The following is a 19176-nucleotide window of genomic DNA, read 5'->3' as shown; positions in this document are numbered from 1 at the left end:
GCGCTCACTTTGTCCAAATTTCCATTTTCCCCTACACTCTCGCGCACATCCAGGTGTAATCCCGAGAGCCCGAATCCGGATGGAAGGCGAGATCGAAAAGGGCTGATATATGCATTTCCAAACCTCAAGAGTCCTCCTCGGCGAGTGAGTGCAGGCAGGGCGGGCCGCGCAGGCTGTGTACGTGTTTGCGTGTACGTGTTTTCCCAGTGTGCTGGCGCGTGTTCGCGTACTGGTGTGCGGGGTTTGTTTGGGTCTCCGCGCACGGTTTTGTGTGGGGCACCGTGGAGAGGGAGCCCCCGCACGCGTGGACTGAGATCCGGCCGCATCCGTGTGCTCTTGAACCCACGAGCCCAGAAGCCTGGGTGACCGGCACCGAGAGACACCCGAGCTCGGGAGCTCTGTAGCGGCGGCCGGGCGGCGCTTGGCTCCACGTGGGGCTGCAGAGCGCGCAAGCCTGTAGCCTCAGCGCACGCCTCTCCGTCGCCGCTGCCGGCTTTCGTGGCGCCCAGTGGCCGTAGGGCAGCTCGCAGAATGCTCTGCCGTCCGCCCGGCTCTCCCGGGGTCGGGGTTACAGGGCAATCAGGAGAGAGAAACGGCCTCGGCGGCGGCCGGAGAAGCAAGCCGAGCCCGCGAGAGGCGAGCGCCCCTGCCCGGCACCCGGCGCTCTCTCCGCCTTCCTGGCCCAGCTGACTCGCTCCCTCCGCCTCCCCCTTTCTCGCTGGCCTCGCCTCCACCCCCGTTCCCGGGCTGGATGACTGAGGCATTTCAGACGCGGGCTGAGCGAGAGCAAGCGAGCTCTGGGGCTGAGGCGATCTCTCGATAAGCCACCTAGAGGCGACTCTGCGCGCGCTCCCCAGTGGCTCCCCGCCCGCCCTCTGATCATGTTGACATATTCACAGGACAGGCAGTAGTACCGATGCGGCGCTGCGACGTTACAGTTTCCGACACCTTCTTTTTATAACTCGGCTCTATCCCACAGCACTCGACCTGTGAAAACCACGCCTATGCAGCCACACAATTGGTCCGAAAGCGTCAAAGAGCCAATCAAGAGGCCTCCGGCTCCCCGCAGCCCACAGCAGAGCCCGACCTTCTAGAGCCGCCGAGCAGACGCCCGGGGAATTCTAGAGGCGGAGGAGGGTGGCGCGGAGCTCTGGTTCGCTTTCTCTCGCTCCCTCCCTCTACTCGCTCCCTCGCCCATTCCGTCTCTCTCTCTCTCCCTTCTCATTTCCCCCCCCTAAATCCTCCCTGCCCTGCGCGTCTGGACGCAGATTTAGGAAGCAAATTCGCTCACGTTTTAGGACAAGGAAGACAGGCGCGGGAGAAGAGGAGGCAAGATTCGGACTGGAACCCAGAGACACCCCTCCGGAGGCGCAGAGGAAGGAGGAGGACGGCGGACGGAAGCCAGTTTGCAGTTCAAGTTTTGATAGCACTGGTAGAAGAGGGCTTCAATCGGAGATTTTTTTCCCTTTTTTTTTTAAAGGAGAGACTTTTTCCGCGCTCTGCTCACTGCTGAAGCCGGGTCTAGCGCAGTTTCAGACGCCTCCTTCGAGAAAGAGGGAGAGGACGGGAGATAGGGGAACGCGGGAAGGAGAAGGAGAAAGAAAAGGCAAAAAGTCTCCGCGGACAACCGTCCGCATTTGCAACAAAGAACTAGGGGCTGGAGCGATTCCGGGGACCAAGGTCTGGAGTGTGTCTGTTCCAAGCGAAGCGGCAGGGCTTGGGAGCGGGTGGAGACCCCGCTCGTTCCCCTCGCCTCGGAAACCGACTTCCAGGAGCGCCTTTTAGAAACGCCAGGCTCCAGGACGGTCACCCAGGCGACTATGTCTGCTGATTTCTCGCCTTGCCCTCTTTAAAGCGGCATTCTCCTCCCCAAAAAGACACTCCTCCCCCCCCCGACCTTAGAAGTGCTTTAGTTGTGATTCTCCCCCACTTTTTTTCTTTTCTTTCTTTTTTTTTTAAAGTATGTGCTGCTGTTAAAACAAAACAAAACAAAACAGCAGCTGCGGACTTGTCCCCGGCTGGAGCCCAGCACCCCGCCTGGAGTGGATGAGCTTCTCCATGAGAGATCCGGTCATTCCTGGGACAAGCATGGCCTACCATCCGTTCCTACCTCACCGGGCGCCGGACTTCGCCATGAGCGCGGTGCTGGGTCACCAGCCGCCCTTCTTCCCCGCGCTGACGCTGCCTCCCAACGGCGCCGCGGCGCTTTCGCTGCCGGGCGCCCTGGCCAAGCCGATCATGGATCAATTGGTGGGGGCGGCCGAGACCGGCATCCCTTTCTCGTCCCTGGGGCCCCAGGCGCATCTGAGGCCTCTGAAGACCATGGAGCCCGAAGAAGAGGTGGAGGATGACCCCAAGGTGCATCTCGAGGCCAAAGAACTTTGGGATCAGTTCCACAAGCGGGGCACCGAGATGGTCATTACCAAGTCCGGAAGGTAAGCAAACAGCAGGCCCCTTCCCCCAAGCTCCTGAGAGCTTCTTCCCTCCCTTTATCTCTCTCCTTCCCAGAACAGTCGGTTCACCCGTTATTTGAGCTTAGAGGGAAACTTAACTCCCCAAAAGCTGTGTACAGAGACTCCCCGGCACTACCCCAGTGGCAGGAAATTTCAGTTTACCTGGCAGGCAGCTTTTCCTACTTAAGTCTGCATCCTGGGTTCCCTGCAGGATAGATAGAATTTTTCAGTGGAGCACAGACATCTCTGCTGGAAGAAAGAAAAACACCACACTGCAGGAACTGCTCAAACCTCGCTGGAACCTCCTCATGTCTTTGTTGATTTGTGTTTTTGTCTGTTTCATTTTGTTTGCAAAGTGAAAACTTAAAACCCTTTTTTGTGTGTGGTACTGGGAGATCTGACATTAGTTCCCTTGCCCTTTCTGTCCTCCAGCCTGGCTTCTGGGTCTGGAGGGGGCCTAAACCTTGTGGCTGCCAGGGTCAGATAGAAATCGAAGGGTGTTGGTGTCTGTTTGTCCACACTGCTTCACATCTGTAATCTGGGAGTTCAGAGGCAATCTCGGATATTAAGATTATGTTCACAGACCCAAGGAGGCAGTGGGAAGACACATGCTGCTTTTTTAGGTGTTGATATTATAGGCTATTTTTTATATAATGTTTAAAGGTCCTTCCCTGACTGAGACCTGCCTGTCATTTAAATTCAGTGATTTTTTTTAATGGCATTGAAGTCGATCAAAGCATCAAGTTGAAAGAATAAAAGTGAAATCCCTTTCTCTTGGTATCTTCAGCTTTCTAAGCTAAATGAGGCCAAAGTTTGGCATGATTTCCTCAAACCCAGAAGACCCAGAGTGAAGTGCTTCCTTTTCAGTCAAGAGTATAGAATGCCAACACTTTTGGAAAATAAAAAGCAATCTGATGGTACAGTCTTGCAGTTTTGGACTGGCCTGAGGAGTTGGGGGAATGTAGTTAGCAATGCACTGGGCAGATTAGTTATCGGGCCCGGGAGTCCTTCCCGATCTACACATTTCACTTGGAGAACTCACCTAAGTCCAGTTTCATTTCGTCAGCAGCGGGATTGCTGTTACCCATGCAACTTGATGTTTATTTCCTTGATAAGTTTAACATTTTCTCATCAATGTGTGGTGGAAAATTCTAGCCTTGACTGACCGCACTTAAACTAAAATCCTACCCTAAACTGTTCAGAACTAGACACCCACAGGAAAAGGCATAGCAAGAATTTTTGTATAGAAAGGGCAATCTATAAAGTCATGCAGAGAAAAAATTATAAAGAAAATTTATTAGCCAATATAGAAAAATGCAGTGCCACAATTCACTTGTTTTGAATCTTGAGACATTTAAAGATACAGAAATTGAGTATATTTAACACTTCTGTTGTGGAAGTAAATAATTTTGCACCCAGTGGCCCTACTTTGAAACATACAGGCTCATCAATCACAGGAGAGAGTTTTAAATTTGGTTTAAACAGGGTACAGAATCCAACCCAAGAATCTGAGTGATTTACTTTTCTTTCTTCTGTTCTTTTCTCTCCTTTTGTAGGCGAATGTTTCCTCCTTTTAAAGTAAGATGTTCTGGGCTGGATAAAAAAGCCAAATATATTTTGCTGATGGACATTATAGCTGCTGATGACTGTCGATATAAATTTCACAATTCTCGGTGGATGGTGGCCGGTAAGGCTGACCCTGAAATGCCAAAGAGAATGTACATTCACCCAGACAGCCCTGCTACAGGGGAACAGTGGATGTCCAAAGTTGTCACTTTCCACAAACTGAAACTCACCAACAACATCTCTGACAAACACGGATTTGTAAGTTTCATTGCTCCCTTCAATAAAATTTTCTCTTTGTTCACTCTAGCAAAGGCAGTGTTTCCCCCATTCCATGTAAAATCGTGATTTTTGCTCAGACTTCGCTGTTGTTCTGTTGCTAAGTGTAGCCAACTTGTTCAATCCGCAACAGAGCTGGAGAGAGGATTTGGGGTGTTTCACTTTGGATAATGAAAGACCTGGCATTCTAAAAGAAATGAGAGCAAGAAAACTCACTGGCTCCTGTTCTATGGCAATTCCAGGTCATGGTAAATGCCTGATCCTGACAGTGAAGTTAGAAACCAATCGTTTAGATGTAAAATCAGTTTTAAAGTTATGTGTTTGTAAAGGACTTGTTTTAAGATATCACGCTTCTATTTTGAAACCAGCCATATTATTTCTGGGGAGAGTTTTAAGGTTCCAAGTCTTGACTACCTTGGTTAAAGGGTGTGATACCCTTTTTAAAGAGATTTTTTAAAAATCTTTTACTAAAAAAGAATTGCGCTTGGGTGAATGTCAAGTTTACTAGAAATGAGACTTCGATTGCGTGTGCTGGGAGGGCATAGATGGGTTCAGTGTGAGAGTACTTAGAAACTTTAGGAGGCTTGGATTGCTTGTAAAAGTCAAGCAAAGGGCCTCCCCCACCCCGCCTTTACCCCTCCCCAGCATTTCAATAAAATAAACAGTGATAAGCGAGGAATAAGCAGAAAGATTAGGCCCAGGAAGACGTGAATGGCGCGGAAATATCTTCAGCCGGCAGGAATTGCATTTGAAGCCCTTGATTTGATTAAGGCATAAATATTCCTCTCTAGAGTTCAACCTTTTAGGGCTTTAAGTGGATTGGGCTCGTCAATTAGTGGGCGCTTAAAGGACTGGATCATTTTGTAAATTAAAATGCATGTTTTTCTCTATCTTTTAAGACTTTGGCCTTCCCAAGTGATCACGCAACGTGGCAGGGGAATTATAGTTTTGGTACTCAGGTAGGCTAGGGTTCAAGGTATGAATGAACCTTAGATGGTGAGGGTGGGGGGACCCTTTTGGAAATTGAGGAGCCATTTGGATTCTCCAGAAGATAACATCTGTGGAGCGGAGTGTACCCAAAGAGGTACTCCAAGGAGGTGGGCTTGGTACAAGAGTGGTACCCGTCGGTGGGGTAGATATCAGCCTGGCAGGGGTCCTAAGATCCTGTTGGCCCTCCTAAATCCTTGTTGATGTGTGTCTCCCCTCCTCCTTGCCCCTGCAGACTATATTGAACTCCATGCACAAATACCAGCCCCGGTTCCACATTGTGAGAGCCAATGACATCTTGAAACTTCCTTATAGTACATTTCGGACATACTTGTTCCCCGAAACCGAATTCATCGCTGTGACGGCATACCAGAATGATAAGGTGACCAAAGAAGGTTTTCTTTTTAACGGGGATATTTTTTTCCTCCACTTTAAGCTGTTTGGGTGAGGTTGAGAAAGTTGCGAGAGAATTGAGAAAATTGGGATGGGAATCTGAGTTTCCTTTTGTGATTTGACCTTCCTTGGAAGTTTTGGGGAAAGGGGACATCGCAGAGGCAGGGAGAGAAAAACAAATTGACTAGCTAGGAATCCAGTACTGTGCGCAAAAACGTCAAATGAACTTTCCAGGGAAAATCTCCTATAACCACTGACACAGGGAGCGCCCCCCCCAACCCCACCCTTCCTCAGGCTTTCTCTTGTTTGTTTGGAGATTCAGCCTCTTCCGTGATTAAGAAATGAGATTTGAGGTTCGAAAGGAACCAGCTAAAAATTTAAGGCAAAAGCTATTCAAGATCCTGGAAGGAAGATCCTAGTAGAGACCAGCTTTTCTCCTGTAGCCAGAAATCCCGAGTAGCTGGTCTGGTTTTTATTACCTTCTATGCTGCTGTGTTTTTTATGGTGTGTGTGTGTGTGTGCATGCGTGTGTGTGTGTGTGTGTGTGTTTGGAAAAACCTACTCTGATCACAGGGTCATGTTAATCGAGTTGTCTGAGGTTTTTGAGATGAGGTGAGAAAAGTCACTACTTTATTTGAAGTTTTTTCCTCCCTTGGGTCTGAGGCTGGGGATTAGGAATACTCCCAAATGGAACAGCAGGCTGCACCTGGTAGGTAAAGCTATGGTGGCCTGAAGGTCATGGGCATTTGCACAGAGATGCACAAAGTGTCTCGCCGCTGGTTGACCAGTCCCCTTGGCTGTCAGCAGGTAGTTATGGGGTGGGAGCAACCCAGGACCCTTGCTCTTCAACTCTGAACCCCGAACCTCGGTGGCAGTCCAGTTCACCATTTAACACCCTGCATTCTGAATTCACTATTGCTGTGGGAGGGTCCTCCAGCTGGCCTGGGGGGGTGGTTTCCAGGTGTGTTCCCTTAGAATACACCATCAGCACCTTTTCTCTCGGCAATCTTGCATAGAGGAATTTATTGCAAGAACAAGAATCCAAACAAGGGGCCTTTTTTTCCACCTCTGGAGAAATCAATATATATCATTCTTTCCCCCAAAGGGAAGAGATTTGAAAGATTACATACTATGGCCTTTTTCCTCAGCGTGCAAAATGTGTGCTCTTTCTAGACCCAGAAGCCTGTGATTCTTAAGTTGTTAATGTAATAATAAAATGTAACACTTTTGATCAAAGGGGCCATGGGCCTTCTCTAATCATGGTAGCAGAGCATATAAATGAAAATAAATGTTTCCAGTGGTTATTCAGGCTCTTTACATCTGTAATTGTCAGTAATTTTAATTCCTCCAAACTGCCCCCTGCCCAGCAAAAAAATCAAACCCACTCCCTAACAAGAGTAGTGGTGAAACCCCATAAATCATTTTATTAGATTTACAGGAAAGGTTTGGAGTGTACATTGTGTGTTGGGGGTGGGGGCAGGAAATATGCTATAACCTTTTTTTATGATTAGCTGCATTGTATTAAAAAAAATCAAAATGAAAGCATAATTTTAAGATCTACAGGTTGTCCCTATGGACAAGTTTGACAACTTTTCCATTTATAAGCCCAAGCTCTTGGCTGCCCCCAAAAAAGAATGAACCATTTCCCAGGCGGGTTTATTTCATCCTGGAATCCCTGGTTTGGCCTCCTCCGGGAGATGCAAGCTATGGTACAGCTTCCTTTGATTTTACCCTGACCCAGGCCCTCCGAACTATTGCCATTGTCTCCTCTCCCTTACCCTTTAACCTGGCATATCCAAATGACTTCTGTTGGCAGTCGAATTCCTAGGAAACTGTTGAGGTGGGGGGGAACACCCCCAAAAACATTCCAGAAAATGAGGCCAATGTCTCTTTCTTGTTTGTGTCTCCTCCTCTAGATAACTCAGTTAAAAATAGACAACAACCCTTTCGCAAAAGGTTTCCGGGACACTGGAAATGGCAGGAGAGAAAAAAGGTGAGCAGAGACAGTTATTGTTTATTTAACAGATGATTTAGAAAAAATAACTTGTCTAGGTCCCAAATTTTAACTGTTAGAAGTGGGATGGAATCACTAGAGAAGGGTGGGGAGGGTGAGAAATAACCTACTCCCCCTCTGCCACACACTTGCTGATTTCAGGACAATAATTTTTCTACCTCCCACATGTTACCTTAAAGGAAATTAACTAGGCTACATCATAGTGGTCTCCGGAAGAAAAGTATCAAGGATAACAGATTATATACAGAAGCTTATTATTTCCTAATTAATTTAAGTTCATCCTGGGCAGGTCCCAAGAAAGGACTAAGCCATCCACAAAATGCTGTGGAATTTTTGCAATCTTGTCTTGCAAATACCATCAGACAGAACTGAGGCCCCTTGAGAAATCTATGGCTCCCTCCTTTACGGATATATGTATTATTTTGCATTAAGCAGACAGCTGGATAGTATATGAAAGAAGCTCTCCCCTCCCCCTCTCGCTTTCAAAGAATCTCTAAAATCCAGAAAATCAGTCCAAATATTTAACCTGTTCCTGGGGGTGGGGAGTGGGGGGAGTTGAAAAATAATTTCTAACAGCTAAATAGATTTTTTTCACTCTGATTATGATTAATGTATTGGTGAAACAATTAGAGTAAAGTGCACCATGAAATAACCACTTCCTCCCAATCTTAGCAACCAGGCGGGAGTTTGCAGGCTGTTTGTGTTCCCTGGTTTGGGTACCCAGTTCTCTTCTCTCTGTAAGGCTGGCTATTCAGCTGTCACTGGCCGCCTCAGGCTTCCCTCTTGCTTTTTGCTTTTAGACAAAATTTCACAGACCAAGCCAATGCTCTTCCCCTAATGAAACCCTGATCTTGAATAAATGCAACCGAAGCCTTCTTCCTTCCTCCCTAACCCCTGTGCCACACTCTTCAGCCCCTCTTCAGCCCCGTTACAGGGTCAAGAACAATGCTTGGGTCTATGCGGCTGCCCTGGGGCAAGCAAGTTTCAGAGAATTAGTGTTGTCCGTGGGCGGCAGGCAGGGTGAGGTGTGTGTGTGCCTCTTCGGAGAGGGTGAGGCAAACAAAGGGGGGAAATGTATGTTCTGCTCTGTAAGGCTGGGTGTGGGCTTTTGCCACAGAAAACAGCTCACCCTGCAGTCCATGAGAGTGTTCGATGACAGGCACAAAAAGGAGAATGGCACTTCTGATGAGTCCTCAAGTGAACAGGCAGCCTTCAACTGCTTTGCTCAGTCCTCATCTCCAGCTGTCTCCACTGTAGGAACATCGAACCTCAAAGGTAAGCCTGGTCACCTCTAAGGTCTCTGTTCCAGGTCGTGGAGGGCTGCAAGCATTGGGGGTGGGGACATGCACCAGGTAACTTGCCCTTCAAAAGCTCCAGAGGCTTCTAGAAGTCCATAAACGGGAACCAAAGTTGAGACAAGGGTGATGAGGTGTATTGCCCTCCCTAAGCTAGTATAAAGTAGACCTCTGAACCCCTTCTTCCAAGTCTTGATTTGGCTGGAGCTGGGGTGTCTGTTTGTACATTCCCTCATATTTCCTCTCAGTGTGGACAGCTTTGAAAACAGGCCTGGAGCACTTCTTTCTCACCCTCCAACCAAGACAGCCCGCCAAGCAACTGCTGGCTTTTGACTGTCTTTGAACTCTGGTTTAAAATGCTCCTGTGCTGGGGAGGCATAGAATTGATTCTCTGTCACCTGGAACAGGGAGGGTGGCCCAGAAAACACTCAGCCATAGAGCGACAGTTGACCTGAGAGGAGACGGAACACTGGGGACCAGAGTTGGGAGGGCATGACATGATTCAAAGCCCCAGTTGGTTTCCTGTGTTTAAAGAGCAAGAACTGTTTGGAAACACACTCTCTCTCTCATTGGGAAGAAACCTGTTTTTAAGTGAATTAAAATGTACATCCTTTATGTGTTCAATCCATTTAAGCTTTAAACATAAAATAGGATCCCCTTTTCTCCTTTTCTTGCGGGACACCCACAGAGGGTGGGGCGAAATCAGAAGAGCATGTATGATTGTCTTGGGGCAGTGAGCCGCCGCTCCCATCCCTGTCTGTAGGGACAGGGGCAAACAGACGGACTCAGTTGAGTGTGTGTGTGTTGGGGGAGGGGTGTGCACTTCTGCCGCTCCCAATTCAGACGTCAGAGTTCCCTCCAAACAAATCCTTATGAACGAATTCACAAATTTGCTGAAGGTGCTGATCTTAACTGCTCCCTGAATAAAGACTCGGGTGGTAACTAGAAAGTGTACCCACAGAAAATTTTAGGGTAGTTTTAAGTGAATTTTCAATCAAATGGGAAAAGGCCAGTACAGGCTTTGTCTGACACAGTAGGAAACTTGTAAAAAATGGTGAAATTCACCACCGAATGGGGAGAAAGGGTCTTTTGGAAGAGGGGTTCAGCTCAGTCTAAATGCTTTAGAGTCATTGCTGTCCATAAATCCTTTTGAATCCTTCCACAAAGTTGTAAGGTATGGTCACTCTCACTTTGCAGATGAGAAAACCGAGGCACAGAGAGGCTGAGGCGCTGGCCAGGGGTTGCACAGCTCATAAGCAGCAGAGCTGAGATTCAAACTGGCCACGAGTTTGACCGGCCCAGTTCTGAGCTAAACCCTACCACTCTGCTTTTATTCCCCTTCCACATAGATCTGTGTCCTAGCGAGGGTGAGAGCGACGCGGAGGCAGAGAGCAAAGAGGAGCACGGCCCGGAGGCCTGCGACGCAGCCAAGATCTCCACCACCACGTCGGAGGAGCCGTGCCGCGACAAGGGCAGCCCGGCGGTCAAGTCGCACCTCTTCGCGGCTGATCCCGGTGGCCGGTCCCGGGACAGCGGGCGACTGGACAAGGCGTCGCCCGACTCGCGCCACAGCCCGGCCACCATCTCGTCCAGCACCCGCGGCCTGGGCTCCGAGGAGCGCCGGAGCCCGGGCCGCGATGGCGCGGCCACGTCCAAGGCCGAGGAGGCGCGCACGCTGCCGGGCAAGGAGGCCTTCGCGCCGCTCACCGTGCAGACGGACGCGGCCACCGCGCACCTGGGCCAGGGTCCTCTGCCCGGCCTTGGCTTCGCCCCGGGCCTAGCTGGCCAGCAGTTCTTCAACGGGCACCCTCTCTTCCTGCACCCCGGCCAGTTCGCCATGGGGGGCGCCTTCTCCAGCATGGCAGCAGGCATGGGGCCCCTGCTGGCCACCGTGTCCGGGGCTTCCACCGGTGTCTCTGGCCTGGATTCCACTGCCATGGCCTCTGCCGCCGCGGCACAGGGACTGTCTGGGGCGTCGGCGGCCACCCTGCCCTTCCACCTCCAGCAGCATGTCCTGGCCTCTCAGGTATTTGTTGCCCTTCCTCAGCCTCCCTGCCCCTCCCTCCATGCACCTAGCTTTCCTCCTTTTGATGCCAGACCCTCACCCAGCCCCCCTGCCTAGTAGCTTTAAATCATCATCATCATAATTACTAGGTGCTAAGCTTAAATCATTGATTTATCATCACCTCACATTCCCCCAAAAACTTCATTTTTTTTTTCTAAGTTAAGGGATGTTTCCAGCCAAGTAGGTCTGTAGCAATCATAGTAACTATATAGCGCTATGTTAGGCCAGGCGCTCGCCTAAGTACTCAGTCTAGTCTGACTTTGGTGGCACTATTATCACCTCCACTTTATAGCTGAAGGGGCATTGGCCCAGAAATGTTGAGCCAGGTCCAAGGTCACACAGCTGGGAAGTGGCGGAGCAGGGGGCCCTACCCGCAGGCAGTCTGACTCCATGGCCTTTTTTCAGAGTCTGTGACTTGAACTTCAGAACTGAATATCTCTTAAGTATCTCCTCCTCCAGGAATTAGACTAGGGGACCACCACGGCCTGGGGAGGGGAGGAGACCCCTGGGTGGGAGTGGAGTCTTGAGCCTTTCCTCCCCATTTGAAGCTTTCCCCCTGCCCCGCAACCCAGGCTGGCCAGCCTGTCCCCAAAGGGTTAATGGCTTGTGCACACGTGGAAAATGTCACAGGAACGGGACAGGCTGGGTCTGGGGCAGCCCTGGTGGCCTATGTATGGTTCAGACAGCTGGACCTGGGTGTGGGTCAGCTGGGGAGAAGTCTCAGACCCCTGGAAACACTCTGAACAAGGCAGAAGGTTCCATGGGGGTTTCTGCACGTCTGTGCCTTTTGTTTTGTCTGAGCACATTTGTCTCCCTTCCCTGAGCCAAGAGGCAGGATAGGCCTTCCCCTCTGCGAGGAGGAGGGAACTGAGAAAAGAGTTGGCTTCTGGCCTTTATCTTTCCTCCCCTGTCTTCTGCTAGCCCCTCCTGGAGACCCTGTCATAGGTGAGCAGGTGATAGATGGGCAAGGGGCTCCCTGGGCAAACAAGTACTAATAGTACCCAAGGCAAAGGACAGAGAACTGGCCCAGGCCAGGGCCCCTGGATTTCAGATTCTGAGTGACTTCCTGCACCCCTAGGGCCTACCTGGGTTTCTCCACCTGTAACACCAGCATATCAGGCTAGGTTATTTCTTTTTCTCTGCCTATGTCCCCCACTCTCTCTGATTATTTTTTTCTTAAGGATTTTTTTCATTTGAGAAGCTTCTAGAATTGGAGAGGGAGGGGCTGGATGAGGGTGAGGCAAGCATGAAAAAAATTTTATATCCACTCATTTATGCCCTCTGGTTTTCACTCAGCTACTTTTGTGGGGTAGAATGATTCTGTAGCCCCATTTAGCAGGTGCAACGACTGATCTGATGAGATCTCTAACAGCCCTATTGACCACCTGCCCTGGATAACATATTGCAAGTTATTAACTCAGTTAATAGCCACAAAGTCTGCAATAAGTGTATGAATTATGTAATATTTGCCTTTTTTCCCATAAGAAAGCTGAGGCCCGGGGGTGGGGATGGGCGGTGCAGTCTGGGCCCAGAGATACAGCTAAGATTTGGACCTAGAGAGAGAACTCTGAGTGTCCTTCCCCCGGACCACCACCCGGGGAGAGAGATTAAAGACTTACCTGGGGTCCCAGGATGGGGGCTGGGGAGCTCCTCCCACTGCACGGCCCCTCCTCGGCTGACTCGCTGCGCCTCGTCTTCCTTCCCTAGGGCCTGGCCATGTCGCCTTTCGGAAGCCTGTTCCCTTACCCCTACACGTACATGGCTGCGGCGGCGGCTGCCTCCTCTGCAGCGGCCTCGAGCTCCGTGCACCGCCACCCCTTCCTCAACCTGAACGCCGTGCGCCCGCGGCTGCGCTACAGCCCCTACTCCATCCCCATGCCGGTCCCGGACAGCAGCAGCCTGCTCACCACCGCCCTGCCGTCCGTGGCCGCTGCCGCGGGGCCCCTGGACGGCAAAGCCGCCGCCCTGGCCGCCAGCCCGGCCTCGGTGGCCGTGGACTCAGGCTCGGAACTCAACAGTCGCTCCTCCACGCTCTCCTCCAGCTCCGTGTCCTTGTCGCCCAAACTCTGCCCTGAGAAGGAGGCAGCCACCAGCGAACTGCAGAGCATCCAGCGGTTGGTCAGCGGCTTGGAAGCCAAGCCAGACAGGTCCCGCAGCGCGTCCCCATAAGTCCCTCCCCAGAAAAGCCTCTTCATTCCATTCTACTCAAGTCTGCAGTGCACTTTGTTGGATGTAAAATAAACCACCGGCGTGCAGTGAGATTAGCCCTTCTTTATGTCTGGGAAGGGGTGCTGGACTCCCTCGAGAGAATGTGCTAGAATCAGGCCCTGTCTTCTTGGAGGGGTTTATATATCCAGGATCTGGCTGAGATTCTGGGGCTCGGAAATGTCTGTTGCATTGAGCTTACTGGCGGTGGGAGTTAGAGCATGTATGTCCAGAGCATCTCCAGCCAGGCTGGTCTGGTTGCTGTGGGAAGAAAAAGGTAGCCTGGCCCAGTAGGAGGGAGGTGTTGAAAGGCTTCTCCCCAGTGCAGATTTATATATATATATATATTTTTTTTTTCCTTCACCATGTCAAGTAGAAACAAAAACAAGACAAAAAAAAATACCCGGGACAGATGAATACATTCACATGATTTAATGTGAAGATCAAAAACTTTATAGTGACTTGCATATCAGTTCTAAATAAATGACTGAGCAGCATTGTTTGTGGGAGGGAAGTCGCTGCCATCCTTGTTTAGTCTCTATTAAGGAAATCTGTGTCTTTTTAATCTTGTGATGTTTTAAGAGCCGCTATAGGTCTCTTCTTGCATGTTCCACAGTAATGTATGTGTGGTCTTTTATTTTGGATGCTTGCTTTTAGAGAGAAAAGAACATAACCCATACCCTTTCCCCCATTCTCTACCCTCGGAATGGCAACACCCAGGGGGGAGGTTTTAAGGGGAATGGGTGGGGAAGACACAGAAAATGAATTTATTTTATCTAAGCTCTGTGGCAGGATTCCTGGCTCTCTTTGGCCGTTCTTTCTCTTTCCTGTATATGCAATAACAAGGTTTTAAAAAATAATAAAAAAGAAGCGAGACTATTAGACAAAGTATTTATGTAATTATTTGATAACTCTTGTAAATAGGTGGAATATGAATGCTCGGAAAATTAAACTTTAATTTATTGACATTGTACATAGCTCTATGTAAATAGGATTGCAGCTGTCAGGTATTTTCCTTTATCCGTTTTATTTCAAGGTCACACAATCGCTTTTAACACTAGGAAACACACGTATGCACCAACAGTAACACTTTCAAAAGAGTTGCCTGCAAGAATTTTTTTCTCTTTTAATGTCCAGGAGTGGGGGAAGTGCTATTGCCTGTTTCACCCAAAATTGGGAAGGTGGTGCCACTCTGGCTCCACCTTAAATTCCTTAAAACTAAGGAGTGGTTCTGAGATTGCTTGGGGGGGAGTGCAGAGGCTGTGGTTTGACTTTCTAATTTTTCTTTTGTTATTTGCTAGTCTCTGATTTCTTCAAAACGAAGTGGAATTGACTACTGTCTTCAATATTGATGGTGTTTTTGAAATTGGTGCCTGTAGAGATATATTCACAGTTCAAAAGTCAGGTGCTGAGAGATGGTTTAAAGACAAATTCATGAAGGTATATTTTGTGTTATAATTGTTGATGAGTTCTTTGGTTTTTCTGTATTTTTTCCCTTCTCTTTAAAACATCATTGAAATTTCAATAAATTTTTATTGAAATGTCTCAGGGCCTCCTGTTAAGTGCTTTCTTCAGGGAACTGCCCTGAAAGTGGAGTGTTTTTTCCTGGCTTCCTCTATTCCCTTCCCTTTGCCTTTAAGTAATTAAGACCGCCCCACTGAACCGAAATGCGATGTCACTCAAGTTACAAAGCTAAAAACAAAAGTCCCTTACTGGGGCGAAGGGAGCCGCTTCAATCTGAAATTACTTTTCCTTTACATTAGGGAGCAAAACGAGAGACGGAAGGCAGACTGATTAGAATTGGATAGAATAGCAACTTCAGATGCTTAAGTTATAGTGGGAAAAGAATGCTCGGCTCCCTAAGTCAGTTTCCCACAGGAGTCCGACCAAAAATATGTTGGAGGACTGCAAACGTTTTCGTTTCAGGCTCGCTTTCCCTTTTCACGTTGATCTGGAAACTACAAGTCCAAAATATCTCTGCACCAGCGTGCCAAAAAAGCTAGTAGGATTTCCTCGCAGCCCGACAGGGCGGCAATCCGCTAGGGCACGGAAGTGGGGGGGACTAAAGGCTCCCACTCGACTCCGGGGTCTTTTGCTTACCCCAGGCGCCCCGACGGGGTCCCATCCCCAGAGCCATGCGTGCGAAGCACTACCAGCTCCCCACACACTTAGCTGTGATACGCGAGTTAGAAGACACGTTTTCCCTGCAAGGGAAAGGTATCCCAGGGCGCATATTTGACCCCCTCCAGGGGAAAAGTCCCCCGGGAGGCTGACACCCTCCAGTTCTCCCCTCCAGCCAGCCTCCAGGCTCTGTGGGGAGTTGCCTTTTGAAGTTCAATTTATCTTTGAAACATTCAGTTAAAAACCGTGAGGCCATGACTGTCTTGTGGTCTCAGGGCGTCCCCACCCCCAGCCTCGCCTCCGAGGTGTGTGTCCCTTGGTGGGTGCGCCGCGGGAAGATTCTCTAGGCCTTTTCTTGCCCGGGGGCCATGACGTGAGGACCAGCCGGAGCCTGCCTGGCGGCTGCCGCCCTCCCCCTCCCTGGAGCCCGCCAGCCCGGCCCCAAGTCCCTGTCACCTACGGGCCTCTTGAATGGCCGGCGAGGAGCACCCCCCTCCCTCATCCTGCACTTGGAAGGGGACCGAGGTCGAGACCTTTTGGAGAGGGGGCAAAGCTCCTTGCAGCTCCAGCCAGGCCCGTGGGGAGCCTCACAGCCTCTCCGGTGCTGTCTCTGGGAGGAAAAACAACTAGGGTGGGGGGTGGGGGCTTGAGGGGCCCGGGGACCTTTGGGGCGCTAGCTCCCCCGAGGGCCCGCAGATTTCCAGGGCGCGCGCCTTACGCGCAGCGGCTGCAGCGGACCCGGGCGAGTTTGGGCCCAACGTAGTGCCTGCGCCCCGGGAAGGTGGTGGCCGGCCGGCTGTGGCCAACGGCGCTGTCCCGAGTGGGGCAGCAAACAGCCTGCGCGGAAGGGGGAAGGAATGATTTACTTTCTCAGGCCAGATTGGCTCACCTCCTCACCCCCAAAATGCTCGGACAGTGCTCAGACCTGTGTCCAACCCCTCCCAAGCTGGGCTTTTTTTTTTTAATCTCCTGTGTATCTTATTTGTATTTAGTGATGTTAATGAGTAACTCTTGTGGCGCTGATGGACGTGGGGGTGAACAACTCGCAATCTCTCTGGATTTCGTTGCCTATTACTCACCTGGCGCCGGTCGCAATCTCGCCGCAGGCTTTATGGTGGCGGCGGCCGCCGCGAAGGCCACTCGGGGCCGGCGCCTTTGGTTTTTTTCCTGGCTTCGAGTGCCACCTATCTGTGTGGCCCACGAATGCGTCCCCGGTCATCGCCACTGGCTCGGCGCCCCAGAGCCTCCCGGGGCCCGGAACTTGGGCGTTTCACCATTGCCACTTGTCAGCCTCGCCACCCCCCTGCTGCGCCCCCCTCCTCCGCTGCCCCCCACCCGCCCCCAGTGTCGAAAGAAGCAGCCGCGGACTCTGTCTTGGATATCACTTTCACTCCTGTTTGGGCCTCAGATGAGAAAAACAGTCCTTCCGTCTCTGAGTTTACACAGAGCTTAAGGAAACTCAGGGTACATGTCGGGGTTGGAGGGAAACCCTCTCTCATAATTTTCTTACCAAGTACCCTGATACTCGGTGCAGAAATTTCCGGCAGTTACTCCGACTCTGCCGGGCACGGGAAAACCTGAACTCCTGATACATAGAGAGAGAAAGGATTTTCCCTTCCCCAATATACAAAATTCAAATTATACAGTGGATGCCCTCTCTCTTTCTTATTTGACGCCTCTGGAATTTTTCGGATTTTACACTGGCCGCGTCTACAGGGACAAAGGTCATGGCTCTCCTGAGCAGCAGTCCGGGCCCGGTGGGGGTCAGCTACCTCAGCCTACAGGGCCCAGCGACTTCGTGATTTGTAGATTTAAGGTGACAAAGGCGGGTGCAGGCATTAGCTCTCTGGACCCATCCCCTGGGAAGTTCGGCTCCAAGCCAGGCTGCGCCCTGGCGTCTGAGACCTGCGTGGGGGAGGAGTGGGGTCGTCTTTCGCTGTGCTTTGAGCCGCGGGTAAAGGCGTCCTGGTTCCTACTGACCTCCGGGCGCTAATTGCAGGGGCCGAAGGGCGCGCTCCGGCAGAAGCAGGGGTCACGACCCTGTGCTCCCTCCTCCCAGGTTCCAGCAACCCTGGAGGAGCCCGGGCGTGTGCACGCCGGCGTGCGTGTGTGTGTGTGTGTGTGTGTGTGTGTGTGTGTGTGTGTGTGTGTGTGCAGAGCTTCCCTCTGGATCTGCGCTGTCCCGGAACCCACCCTTTGTGGGGAAAGCTCCCGGTGGCGCATAGGCCATTACAAAAATTCCATCCAAGAAGGAAAACCCTTGTTCTGACCTTTCCCCTAAGCCAGCAGACAGGCAGCCGCCATCGGGCGCTGCAAAGAGGCTTGAAACGCTTCGCGTCCGTGCGCTTTCTGCCTCGCTGGTTTCCAAATTTGACCTCCCGGCAACCAGCCAAGAGAGTGGCTGCTGGGGTGTGTGCGAGGCCACGAGGCCACGACGTGGCCTCTTACACACGTAACTGTAGATATTCGTATTTATGGGTAGCTCTTCGGGGAATTGAGCTCTAGGGCTAGGAACTACAGGTGTTAGGAGTAGATGCGTGTGTGCGTGTGCTTGTGCGTGCTCCATCTGTAGACGTCTCTTCCAATTTGGGTTTAGAAGTGCATGCACAAGACAGTTCCGGATGTAGATGCATTTGGTTGTTTTACAATCAAGATGCGTATAATCAAGATGTATATGTTGCAGATGGTGTTCAAAGTACACGTAACAACAATAATAAAATTAGCTGGCATACAAGGGGTATGTGCGCGTGCCAGGCACCAGAGTAAGCACCCCACAAAAGGAATCGCCTTTAATCTTCACAATTAACTCTATAATCTGTATAGGATGTTATCCCTATTTTACAAAGGAGGAAACTGAGGCACAGAACAGTTAAGTTACTTACCCAAAATTACCCGGGGAACTGGAGCCAGAATGCGAGCCTAAGAAGGCACCAGAATCCACTTTAATCGCTACTTCTAATTTAGATGTAGGTGTACATACCTGCAGTGCGTAAGTCCCGGTTGTAGAGAAATCTATGCGCGTTTTCCGGATTTTGGTGTGTGTCTCAAGAGCTGCTAATATGAGACCATTTAAATTTCTCCCGCCATCTGTCATGCAATATGCAAGTGTAGCCTCTATTTCAGCATTCCGTTCCCCGGGCCTCTCTCCCTGGTGCACCGAAGTGCTCAAGGGCAGAAGACCATAGGCTTGGGGCCTTGGTTCCCAGACTGGGGACAAAACCCCGTTTTAAAATGCCCGCGGCGGGGCGCTGAAGCAGTCATTGTGTTCTTGTCGGATCTGAATCGCGGGGCAGAGGGAAATAATAGCGCCGGCGTGAGCCCGGGTGGGCAGGGCGGCCATGCTCACCCCAATTTCCTTTTCCCGCGAGGTGGGAGAGCCGAGATTCAGGCTTGGGCTGTCTCGGGTTTTCTCCACCAACCTCGGATCCTGCCCCGTGTCCATAGCATTTGCTGTGCTCCATCTGCCCAGGCGCGAAGGCCGGGGACTGCAGGTGGGGACGCGGTACAAGGACCGTTTGTTCTTTCCTGCTTTGACCCTGCCTGGCTTCCAGCAATCTAAGCAAATTGAGTTTTTCCTGTCCCTTTACTCTCAACTCTTTGGCCCCAGGATGGGAGCTAAGGGCTTGGCTAGTGGGGAGACAGATTCTGCTGAAAAGTGGGAGAAGGGGTATGGAGGGCTCATCCTCACAAAACGAAAGGGGTGCTGGTGATGGAGCCACACAGCCCGGTTTCCCTATGGGCCCCTCGCATCTGGAGAGCCAACCGGCTGAGGGCTGGGCACAGGTGAAACAACACAGTGCT

General features: G+C 50.8%; 1 protein-coding gene across 2 annotated transcripts; it reads left to right on the top strand.

Moving 5' to 3' along the window:
- The first annotated feature begins 907 nt into the window (after positions 1-907).
- Positions 908-14799, top strand: TBX3 (T-box transcription factor 3). 2 transcript variants are annotated; one of them, XM_017673555.3, is made up of 8 exons: positions 908-2435; positions 4010-4277; positions 5195-5254; positions 5518-5664; positions 7592-7668; positions 8807-8964; positions 10334-11010; positions 12757-14799. In XM_017673555.3, the coding sequence occupies exons 1-8, from the start codon at positions 2047-2049 to the stop codon at positions 13216-13218; spliced, it is 2238 nt and encodes a 745-aa protein (XP_017529044.1). In that variant the 5' UTR covers positions 908-2046; the 3' UTR covers positions 13219-14799. The 2 variants fall into 2 exon arrangements, with proteins under 2 accessions (XP_017529044.1, XP_017529045.1); XM_017673556.3 differs by lacking the exon at positions 5195-5254 and having other exon boundaries at positions 911-2435.
- Positions 14800-19176: the final 4377 nt, after the last annotated feature.

This window comes from Manis javanica, chromosome 15 (genome assembly GCF_040802235.1).
Source record: "Manis javanica isolate MJ-LG chromosome 15, MJ_LKY, whole genome shotgun sequence".
Lineage (NCBI taxonomy): Eukaryota > Metazoa > Chordata > Mammalia > Pholidota > Manidae > Manis > Manis javanica.
Note: the sequence above shows the minus strand (reverse complement) of the source record. Positions and strands in the feature narration are given on the sequence as shown.